The sequence below is a fragment of the Gadus morhua genome, chromosome 4 (assembly GCF_902167405.1).
Source record: "Gadus morhua chromosome 4, gadMor3.0, whole genome shotgun sequence".
NCBI classification, from domain to species: domain Eukaryota; kingdom Metazoa; phylum Chordata; class Actinopteri; order Gadiformes; family Gadidae; genus Gadus; species Gadus morhua.
The window spans coordinates 13031117-13042608 of record NC_044051.1 but is presented as its reverse complement, the minus strand read 5'-3'; the positions used below and the strand labels follow the sequence as shown (position 1 = coordinate 13042608).

Below are 11492 nucleotides of genomic sequence, written 5' to 3'. Positions count from 1 at the left end.
TATGCGGTCCTCCAGTGTAAATGAAACAAGATACTTGAAGAAGATCAACTCCAATAAAAAATTGCATTGAAGACAACGGATGCCTTCAGAACAAAGGTCTCAGTCTGAAACAAACTACAAGCAATAAATACACTACAACATCACAACCATAAATACCACGCTGCCGCATATAAATACACTCTACAACATCCTTACCACACACACACAACTCTGTCACGCATCGATCAACTCGTAAGGAGTGGGTTTGAGTTCAGTCTCAAATCCAGTCTTCCATGGCCAAACAATGGTTTAAACCTCTACACACGCGTGGCGTTGCTCTCATGCATTCGCTTGACATCCCTGTTTGTCAGGAGTCGTGTCGCCCCCTTTGGTTCTGCAGTCACTGGCTGTCATGTAACATGTCCTGGAACTTGGTGCTGCTGTAGCGCAGGTGGAAGCCCTTCTTGTTGACACTGTCGTCTGAACGGAAGAGCAAGACGATCGTGTCGCCCGCCGAATACACTTCTTCTGGCGGCTGGGGAAAGAGAAGTAGTGAGTTCAAAGACAGCACGGTTAGGCTCCACGTTTATGTATAGTCATACATTAGAGCTCTAAGGACGACTGTTAGGACATGGCCTATTTAAAGAGTATTGAATGTCCTTGTTTAAGCTAGCCTGCAGTATTCCCGTTAACTACTTTCTTTAGTTTTCTCTGCTTTGAACTCTGCGACCACTTTTTCCTGATGTCAGGGAGTCTGACATCAGGAAATATGTAGTTTGCATATTTTCATGAGACAACGGGGGAGGAGGGGTTCATTTCTATTTTCCATCACCTCTTGAGTAGATAGCAAGAAGGGTTATTCCCCAATTGGAACAATGGTGTGTTTTCTATGGTTTTGGCCTACATGGAAATGACTCATCTATTGTTAAAGAATTCATACAGCAGGCAGAGGCCAGTGTTGAGGGTCATTCCTTTTTCATGAGAAAAAAACATGCATTTTTCCACCAACAACAACAACCACAACAACAACAAGAGCTTTTCAAGATGGCCACCTCACCCCGTTACCGCAGTACCGGCCGAGCCTCGGGGAATTGAGGTCAGCGCCGTCGTAGAGCTCGACGTAGTCGTAGCCGCAGTCCGTCTCCTCCTCCGTCTCGAAGAGGAGGAACTCTACCTCCACCCCGTAGCCCTTCTCCGCCCACACCACCCAGTGGCAGTCGACGCCGGGCGGGTAGTTGTCGCCGAACTGTGCGTGGGAGTACAGGTCTCTGGCCTGGACCTCGGCTCTGAGGGCCCCGCCGCACTCTGGGGACGGGAGACCACGGAATGAAAGACGGGTCGGGACTGCGGAGGTCATAAAAAAAAATAATAACACAAGGAATGCGGCCCGGGCAGAAAAACACACATAATTGATATTCTGCTCGACTGTTTTGTCTAAAGTTAGTTTGAAATGTGGAGAAACACATACTGTCCCACACAGTATAGCATTTACTGTGGAAACGTATATTTTGCACGCACACTGTAGCAGACAGCGTAGCATTATGTGTGGAGACGTATATTTTGTAAAAACTGTAGCACACAGTGTAGCATTATGTGTGGAGAAGTATATTTTGCAAACACTAAGCACACGGTATAGTATTGACAAACAGATCATTCCTGTCCATCTGTCTTTTCTTTCACAGGGGGTTTGACAGTGTGTTCAGATAAACTCTGTTTGTCTCCTTCCCTTGATGCCTACCTGTGTATGTCTCCTTCCCTTGATGCCTACCAGTTGATGGCTCCTTCCCTTGAAGCCTACCTGTTGATGTCTCCTTCCCTTGACACCTACCTGATGATGTCTCCTTCCCTTGATAACTACATGTTGATGTCTCCTTCCCTTGACACCTACCTGATGATGTCTCCCTCCCTTGATAACTACATGTTGACATCTCCTTCCCTTGATGCCTACCTGTTGATGTATCCTTCCCTTGATGCCTACCTGTGCTATGGGAGAGCTCAAAGCCCCTCTTCTGGACTGAGTTATCAGAGTAAAAGTGCAGGAACATCTGGTTGCCGCTTGAGATGAGAGGGGGGGGCTTCTTGGCGCCGCAGAAACGTCCTAAACTGGGCGCACGGGCGTCTTCTCCGTCGTGGATTTGGAGATGATCGTAGACGCACTCCAGGTGAGCCTCCATGTCAAGCTCATTAAAAGCCTGAAAATTATGATGGAGGATTATAAACTAAAGGTAACTTTAAGGAGCTAAAAAGGTAGAGAAATGTCATGTTAATTTTTTTTGAGCTAGCCTCCCATTTTTAGGGTAGACTCGGTTGGGAGATAATAGAGAGCAGAAAAGGCAGAGCTTTCATTTTTTTCTAAACTGTCTGCAGCTGGCTTGAAATCGCAGACGTTGCATATTCTACCTTTATTCAATCGTATTGATTTACATAAGAAATAGCGCCCTCTGGCGGCCAACATACTATTTTAATCCTGTGGCCCGGTAGGGTGGCTAGAGACCAGGTGCAGGCCTTCTGGCTGGGGTAGGTGTCCGGCCAGTTGGGGCTGCTGAGGGTGCCCGTCAAAGCGGTCACCATCTGGTCGCACCCCGCTGGAAACGTTCAAGCATGAATTTGAAGCCCCATCTCACAGAGACCAAACAGATTGTTAGGAACTTCTGGTTCTCATTCAAGAATTCCTCCAGACTGACTTTGTTCTCCTTGTCCCTTTGACGAACCAGATTTTATATAGCATCATTAAATGTGGAATCTAAGGACAAAACTCAATCAATTCAACCGCACAACGGTACCTGCCTTGCAGTCGTGCTTATTCCCGTGCAACACAAATCCTCTGCGGCAGCGACAGGTGTAGCTCCCGAAGGTGTTGACGCACTCATGCTGGCAGCCCCCGTTCTCATGGGAGCACTCATCTTTATCTGCGGGGGGGGAAACAGAAGCCTACGTGTTATACAACACAACGCGACGCGTCATGTAAACATCATGTTCCAATGTAAAACTTTACAGCATAAATTAGGCTTTGACTAAATAACAGCACATTTGCACACTGTCATCAGCCACCAGTGGAGCTTGTACAGCGACATGATGCTCCTCCCTAAGTGCAACACCAACAGACTGAAGAACTCCATTGTCCCCTGTGCCATTAAACTGTGCAACACCTTATACTTGTTTTTAACTCTTATTCTATTTGTAACATCCATCCATCCATCCATCCATCCGTCCGTCCGTCCGTCCGTCCGTCCGTCCGTCCGTCCGTCCGTCCGTCCATCCATCCATCCATCCATCCATCCATCCATCCATCCATCCATCCATCCATCCATCCATCCATCCATCCATCCATCCATCCATCCATCCATCGTCCGTCCGTCCGTCCGTCCGTCCATCCATCCATCCATCCATCCATCCATCCATCCATCCATCCATCCATCCATCCATCCATCCATCCGTCCGTCCGTCCATCCATCCATCCATCTATCTGTCATTTTTTGACACCTGTAAAGCTGCCGCTACACGTCTTGTTGTGCACTCACCAGAGAAGAAGCGGGCCTGGAAGCCGGCCTTGGCCACGGTGTTGTCGGACCTGAACTCCACCCTCAGGTTGTTGAGCGTGGAGGTGATCCTCTCCGGCGTGTCCGACCCACAGTACCTCCCGTGGAGCCTGGAGTCGGCCGGGCCCCGGCCACTGCTCACCTCCACGTAGTCGTACTTACAGACCTGCAGGGAGCCACCAGACCGGGTCAGAACCCTACTCACCTCCACCGGGTCAGAACCCTGTTCACCTCCACCAGGTCAGAACCCTGCTCACCTCCACCGGGTCAGAACCCTGTTCACCTCCACCGGGTCAGAACCCTGCTCACCTCCACCGGGTCAGAACCCTGTTCACCTCCACCGGGTCCGAACCCTGCTCACCTCCACCGGGTCAGAATCCTGCTCACCTCCACCGGGTCAGAACCCTGCTCACCTCCACCAGGTCAGAACCCTGCTCACCTCCCCGGGTCAGAACCCTGCTCACCTCCCCGGTTCAGAACCCTGTTCACCTCCACCGGGTCAGAACCCTGTTCACCTCCACAGGGTCTGAACCCTGCGCACCTCAGGGGTTAGAACCCTGCTCACCTCCCCGGGTCAGAACCCTGCTCACCTCCACCAGGTCAGAACCCTGCTCACCTACCCGGGTCAGAACCCTGCTCACCTCCACCAGGTCAGAACCCTGCGCAGTGCGCACCTCAGGGGTTAGAACCCTGCTCACCTCCCCGGGTCAGAACCCTGCGCATCTCAGGGGTCAGAACCCTGCGCATCTCAGGGGTTAGAACCCTGCTCACCTCCCCGGGTCAGAACCCTGCTCACCTCCACCGGGTCAGAACCCTGTTCACCTCCACCGGGTCAGAACCCTGTTCACTACCAACCGGTCATACTTACAGACCTTCTGGGAGCCAACAAACTGGTGCAGCACCCTTAGTTGAACACCCTGAGAAACCACTCAACCCCCCCCGCCCCCATCATCCAGCCATCATTCATATATCATCCATCAATTGATCATCCATCCATCAATCATCTATCAATCCATCATTCATCCATCATTTATCCATTAATCCATCAACCATCATTCATTCGTCATCCAGCCATCATCCCCTATCCATCATCCATCGTGCAGGTGGTCGAGGTGCCACCACCTACATGGTTGCCTTCGGTCTCGAATGCATCGAAGACGAGCGTGATGCAGTACTGGGCCGGAGCCACCAGCTGCCAGACACAGTTCTTGTTGGGCGGGTACTCTCTGGGCCAGCCAGGGGTGCTCAGGGAACCGTTCAGCTCTGTGATGAACCCACCGCAAGCCGCTGCTGGTAGGGACAGAGAGCTCTGTTTAGAGGTACTGGGTCCGACTTGTAGCTCAGATCTGAAACTGCACCTCATGGCTGGGACCTGATACATATATATAGAGTTTTCTTTGCCGATTTCAAGAACCAGAAGTCAAACAACTATCCATGAGAAGAACATGGGGGGAAAAACAAGCTAAATACTTTGTATGAATCAACTAAGGCTCAATCAATACAAAGAAGACGTTGGACCAATTTAAATGAATACAATGCATTGTACCTGATAGGTCTTGAAGATACATGTGATATCAAAGACTAGAAGATTTGCATTCATTGTCAATATGGCCTGACTTTACAAATAATTTGTCCTCTTACTCCCTCTACTGGTAAAAGATAAACATTCAAGATGACACACACGAGCAAGAGCACAGTGCAGAAAGGAGTGCGAGATCTGCTCCGTGAACTCACTCTCACAGCGGCGCCCGTCGGACAGCAGCTCGTACCCGGGGTCACAAGCGCACGTGTAGCTGCCCAGCGTGTTCAGACAGCGCTGCTCACAGCCGCCCCTGCCTGGTGCAGAACACTCGTCCGTCTCTGGGGACCGACATAGAGCAGGGGAGTGTGCGATTTATTCAGTATCGAAGTCAACTCATTTTTTAATTGATGAATAGGCCTACTTGAATATGAATACTTACTAACCCTACTATTATTTATGTATTAATGTGTGTTTTCTTCATTGCCATTTTATGGCCGTTTTATTTCAACCTCATGGGATAAAAAAATAGCTCCTCGACAACAAGTGCTGGTTACTGAAATATCCAAACCTTTGAAAAAGGTGGCGGAAAAGCCAGCGTTGTTGACGGAGCCGTCGGACACGAACGTGATCCAGAGCTGGTTGGAGCTGCTCTGGAGGTCGGCAGGCTTCTTGTCATGGCCACAAAAGCGACCCAGCAGGGGGCTGCTGGCGGAACCTCCATCCCTCACATCCAGGTAGTCGTAGGAACAGCTGTCGTGGTTCTCAATCTGGCGGGGGGGTAGCCTATGTCATATTATATCTTCTCTGAAATACGAGCGGGGAGGGCAGGAATGACTAGGGGGAGTATTTGCCTCCCAGCCTGAAGGTTGTCGGTTTGAACAACACCATCTGCAGTATACCTTTGAAAAAGATGCCCAGGGAAAATGACCTGCTCATCCAATGTATAGCCCAAAACATAGCTTTAACTATAGTATCGATAACCATTCGAATCTTAACACAAATATAATGTCACTTCTTTCTCATCTTTTTACCTCAAATGACCGGAAGGAGAGGCCCACACGGAAGTCTTTGGCTACGGTGATGATCCACACACATTCTTTGTTGGACAAATAGTCATCTGGATAGTTTGGGGACTGGATCCTTCCTGTGTCTTTCCTCACCTCTCCTCCACAAATAGCTGCATGAATGCACACCGAAAGAGAAGGAGAGGATTAGTGGACTGCCAGGTTAGGGTGAGTTAGGTTCTAGGTTAAGTAAGGTTCTGATATAACCTTTTTACACAGAGGTATCATCGTAGGAGAAACAGAGGTGTCACTCTTTACACTACTAGCTAAGATGAGTCCACTTGCCATGCTTGGTAAATAAAATGAGCAGACCCATAATTAGTGTTATGAGCGGCACCTGTGTTTGTCCTAGGATGACCCCTCTGTGGAAAGAGTCTGTTGGACACCCAATGATAGCAGTGGTCAATCGTCTTGGTGGCTCTTGGTGGAACCAGGTGTGTCAACACCTCGAAGTGTGACCAGCGACCAGATACCTTTGTAGACCGCTGAGAAGCCTTTTCCCAGCCAGTCGCTGCTGCTTCTGAACTCGATCCACAGACGACTGTCTGTAGAGACGATGGTTTCTGGAAGCGTGTCTCCACAGAAACGGCCTTTAAAAAAAAAGAAAGTAAATCCCCCAGTAAACTGAGATTATTAACCCCAGTAAAAGTAGATTATATCTTTTCTTTAGAAAACCTTCAAATGTATCTGTCTGCTACTATGGACTAGTGATTATCTGGAAAAGTACCACTTCTAATAATGTCTCGTGGTGAGAGACGTCCTACTCCTAAGATGTCCCCCGTGTAGAGACCTTTGAGGGGGGCTTTCTTCCAGAAGCCGTCCCGGACCTCAACGTAGTCGTACCGGCACAGGGGGCTTCTGAAGAGGTCCATGGCCGTGAAGTTCAGAACGATCTGCGAGGGACCGATCGTACAGGAAAGGGCCAGGGTTAGGGTTAGTGCTAGAGAAAAAGGCCAGGGGTTTGCTGGGTAAGAGAGGAGTCATTTAGATCTTATGGTGTCTACCTTCTCCCCGGGTGTGACGGAGATCCTCCACACACAGTTGGAGTAGGGCGCGTAGCCGTTGGGGAACCCAGGAGAGGAGAGGTTCCCAGAGCTGTCCTGCAGACTATCTCCACACACTGTGTACCGCCGATAGAGATGGGATGTTCAATTAAGTCATTGATTATTCTCATCGTTAATGGACTATTGTTACGATGTGGTGTCTTTATGAAGTACAAGTAGTAACTGGTCATGTGGGGAGGTCTAGCATGTGAAGTGTGAAGTGTGAAGTGTGTGTGTGTGTGTGTGTGTGTGTGTGTGTGTGTGTGTGTGTGTGTGTGTGTGTGTGTGTGTGTGTGTGTGTGTGTGTGTGTGTGTGTGTGTGTGTGTGTGTGTGTGCATGACACACTTAACACTATATTTATATAGGAGCCGAATGCTATGTTAATGCAGTCCAATTATCATCAAATCAGCAGGGAGAAGTGAGTCATTATTTGTCAGTAGAAAGTCATTGTGACGAACAATCACGGTGTCAAAACAATGTCTGAAGACCCAAGTCCACGCGTGAACACGTAACTTACAGGTGCATTTATAAAGCTTGCGAGCTTGAGCGATGTCCCCCTGGCTGAGTCTGGTCCGCTGGCCAATGGGAGGCCTCGCTCCACTGACATCATCCCGAGGAACGATGGTGTCTAAGAACACACCCCTTTTAAGAAAAATCACACATGGCAGGACCTCATGAGAACCACACCGCAGAACCTCTTAACCTCCTACCACATAGGACCCTCACCCATTACGGCCTCTCCTCTCCTTACATCACTCCTCACCACTTGGACGATGAAGGATGAGAGGCAAAACCAAGGAAAGAGAGTAAAAAAGGTTGTAAAAGGTTGACGTTCATGATGCAGAAATAAAAAAGAAGAGCGTTAGCAAAGCTTTTTGAGATAATCCCTGTGGTTCCCCACCGTGTCTTGAGATACATCATAAAAGTCCTGCAGAGTGGACGGCAATGAAGGCTGCCTGACAGCGATAAAACCACCACTTGGGAGTAGTTTTTAAAATTGTTTTAAGTACTGTCTGCACGAGGCTCATGAGCAGGCGTTCCAACCTGGAGAAGGTGTTCCGGGCGTAATGCATGATGCTGTCAAAGTCGTACTCCTCTCCCAGGGAGTCCACCTCGGCCGGCTCCATCTTCAGGAAGTTGTACTCCTGTCCTATGGAGGAAGGCGGAGTCAGAGACCGAATGATGGTTGAGACATCAGCCGATACAATATCAGTGATGTGGAATCGGTTGATTAACTGTTAGAGAACCAATAGAAGCGATACTGAACATGGGCCTATTAGGTGTGCTAGGTTTCTGTCTATTAGGTTGCGCTTTATAAGGAGAGATAAGGAGAAGGACTACACAGTGCCGGAACATGACCAATAGTTTAGAGCCTATACATTGCAAACAGAAATATTTAACTTATTCATTTGGCTTTCGCGTCAATTAAGCCACATTTATCTGATTTAGCAAGGACTTTGCAAAGCAAAACAAAGAATACCCAACCACCAGACAATATATAAACTAATCTACACGGCTCTCATAAGAGCTACATACCCAACTATAACCTATAAACACAGATATAAAAGGCTTGATTTCTGTAAAGACTCATCCTAACCGGGCTATGAGACACAGCTTACCCGATTGGATGTTGTCCCTGACGATGCTGACGTGGTCGTCGCGGTCAGGCCGGGTGTGCTCGTGCCAGAAGCCGATCACGTGACCCAGCTCGTGGACAACGATGCCCAGCTTGTCGCAGTTCTTGCCTATGGAGACACCCTGAGGTCCTCCTCCTCTCTTCCCCACGTAGGAGCAACACCTGTGTAGACCAGAAGACGTCAGTATCACAGCAGATATCCTGTAGCTGTCATACAGACACAGACACAGACACAGAGACAGACACAGACACAGATATAGATACAGACATGACACAGACACAGACACAGAGACAGACATAGAGACAGACACAGATATAGATACAGACATGACACAGACACAGAGACAGACATAGAGACAGACACAGATATAGATACAGGCATGACACAGACACAGACACAGAGACAGACATAGAGACAGATATAGATACAGACATGGCACAGACACAGAGATAGACGCAGATACAAACGCAGACACAGATACAGACCTAGACACATACAGACACAGGTAAAGACAAAGACACACACTTTGACGACTTTTCGTGTTGATCCCAGAGTTTTGTTGACCACGGAGGAAATGGTTTAAAGTTCAGTAACATCTTTTTTGATGCTGATGATTATATTTATAAAACAGTGTATAGAAGGAATAGGTCCATTGCGTTAAGTGTATAAAATGGTGTTAAAGGAGTGACATTATGCCACCAGGGATTAGCCATTACAAAAAAAATCTACTTTTTCCTGTGTTTTAGTGCGTCCTCAGTGTCCACCGTCCTAGATGGATAGAAAAGCAACGTTTGCAGTCCACTGGGTAGTCTGGTAGACTGATCTATCCAGCATACATCTAGTTGGACACTCCCACTTGTGATGTCACTAAACTGCAGGAAAAGGCATTATAAAACCTGGTGGTATAATATCACCCCTTTCAGGCGAACACATCTATCAATGTAACGTTGGATGGAACCTGCACTTCGTCACTTTGCTGTATAGTAGATTGAAATGTAATAATCTCAGGTGGGGAATTTGGGAACACAGTGGGAGAGGTCTAACATCAGATAGAAAACACATTCATGAAGTGAACATCTCTTCCAATCATGAATCATTTCAACCAGAGAGAAAGTATCTATTGCAATTTAAAGGATTTTTTTTATGCATTCACTCTATCTGCAGTACAAAACATATGATATTCTCGGTGCATAGTGCCCGTGTGATGCCTGATGAGCGTGCACGTGACTCACCCACAGGGTCGGTAGGTGAACACGATGTAGCTCTCCTCGCCAGACCTCTCGATGAACGTCACGCACGTGTGCCTCTCCCAGTGTCGCATGGCCTGTCGGAATATGGCTCGCTGGCTGCCTGTAAGGTAGAGGCAGGCCGTCTATAACTGGTAGTAGTAAGGAGTAGGATTATGAGTAGGAGTTGTAAGTACTAGATGTTACTTTCCCCGAACACAGATTAGCTACAGATTGTTGTTTCTGGCGAAATAACACAGCTCTTCCTCACATCCACTTCCTCCCATCCTCCTCACCGAATACTCCTCAAATCCCAACATCCTCTTCCTCACATCTTTCTTCTCACATCCTTCTCCCCACATTTTCCTCCTCACATCCTCCTCCTCACATCTGCCTCCCCATATCCTCTTCCTCACATCTTCCTCCTCACATCATCTTCCTCACATCCCCCTCCTCACATCCTCCTCACAACCTCTTCCTCGCATCTTCCTCCTCAAATCCTCTTCGTCCCATCCCCTTCCCACATCCTCTTCCTCACATCCCTCTCCTCCCTGCCTCCTCCTCACATCCCCCTCCCCACATCCTCTTCCTCACATCCCCCTCCCCACATCCTCCTCCTCACATCCCCCTCCCCACATCCCCCTCCCCACATCCCCCTCCCCACATCCCTCTCCTCACATCCCCCTCCTCACTGCCTCCTACTCACATCCCCCTCCTCACTGCCACCTCCCCACATCCCCCTCCTCACATCCCCCTCCCCACATCCCCCTCCCCACATCCCCCTCCTCACTGCCTCCTCCTCACATCCCCCTCCTCACTGCCTCCTCCCCACATCCCCCTCCTCACTGCCTCCTCCCCACATCCCCCTCCTCACTGCCTCCTCCCCACATCCCCCTCCTCACTGCCTCCTCCCCACATCCCCCTCCTCACTGCCTCCTCCCCACATCCCCCTCCTCACTGCCTCCTCCCCACATCCCCCTCCCCACTGCCACCTCCCCACATCCCCCTCCCCACATCCCCCTCCCCACATCCCTCTCCTCCCTGCCTCCTCCTCACATCCCCCTCCCCACATCCTCTTCCTCACATCCCCCTCCCCACATCCTCCTCCTCACATCCCCCTCCCCACATCCCCCTCCCCACATCCCCCTCCCCACATCCCTCTCCCCACATCCCCCTCCCCACATCCCCCTCCCCACATCCCCCTCCCCACATCCCCCTCCCCACATCCCCCTCCTCACTGCCTCCTCCTCACATCCCCCTCCTCACTGCCTCCTCCCCACATCCCCCTCCTCACTGCCTCCTCCCCACATCCCCCTCCCCACTTCCACCTCCCCACATCCCCCTCCCCACATCCCCCTCCCCACATCCCCCTCCTCACTGCCTCCTCCTCACATCCCCCTCCTCACTGCCTCCTCCTCACTGCCTCCTCCCCACATCCCCCTCCCCACATCCCCCTCCTCACTGCCTCCTCCTCACTGCCT

At 49.9% G+C, this 11492-nt stretch overlaps 1 protein-coding gene across 1 annotated transcript in view; it reads right to left on the bottom strand.

The window, feature by feature from the left end:
* Positions 1 to 199: 199 nt before the first annotated feature.
* The window catches only part of LOC115541278 (bone morphogenetic protein 1-like), a 15713-nt gene continuing 4420 nt past the window's right edge, over positions 200 to 11492 (bottom strand). The window contains exons 4-20 of the mRNA XM_030352965.1: positions 10018 to 10135; positions 8768 to 8946; positions 8193 to 8298; positions 7666 to 7790; positions 7109 to 7224; positions 6895 to 6997; positions 6578 to 6694; positions 6072 to 6217; positions 5609 to 5807; positions 5253 to 5378; positions 4645 to 4805; positions 3501 to 3684; positions 2763 to 2888; positions 2437 to 2564; positions 1958 to 2171; positions 1037 to 1284; positions 200 to 514 (exon numbers count right to left, since the gene is read on the bottom strand). Coding sequence (XP_030208825.1) covers positions 380 to 514; positions 1037 to 1284; positions 1958 to 2171; positions 2437 to 2564; positions 2763 to 2888; positions 3501 to 3684; positions 4645 to 4805; positions 5253 to 5378; positions 5609 to 5807; positions 6072 to 6217; positions 6578 to 6694; positions 6895 to 6997; positions 7109 to 7224; positions 7666 to 7790; positions 8193 to 8298; positions 8768 to 8946; positions 10018 to 10135 — 2531 coding nt within the window. The 3' untranslated portion in view covers positions 200 to 379. The remainder of the gene's footprint in view (positions 515 to 1036; positions 1285 to 1957; positions 2172 to 2436; positions 2565 to 2762; positions 2889 to 3500; positions 3685 to 4644; positions 4806 to 5252; positions 5379 to 5608; positions 5808 to 6071; positions 6218 to 6577; positions 6695 to 6894; positions 6998 to 7108; positions 7225 to 7665; positions 7791 to 8192; positions 8299 to 8767; positions 8947 to 10017; positions 10136 to 11492) is intronic.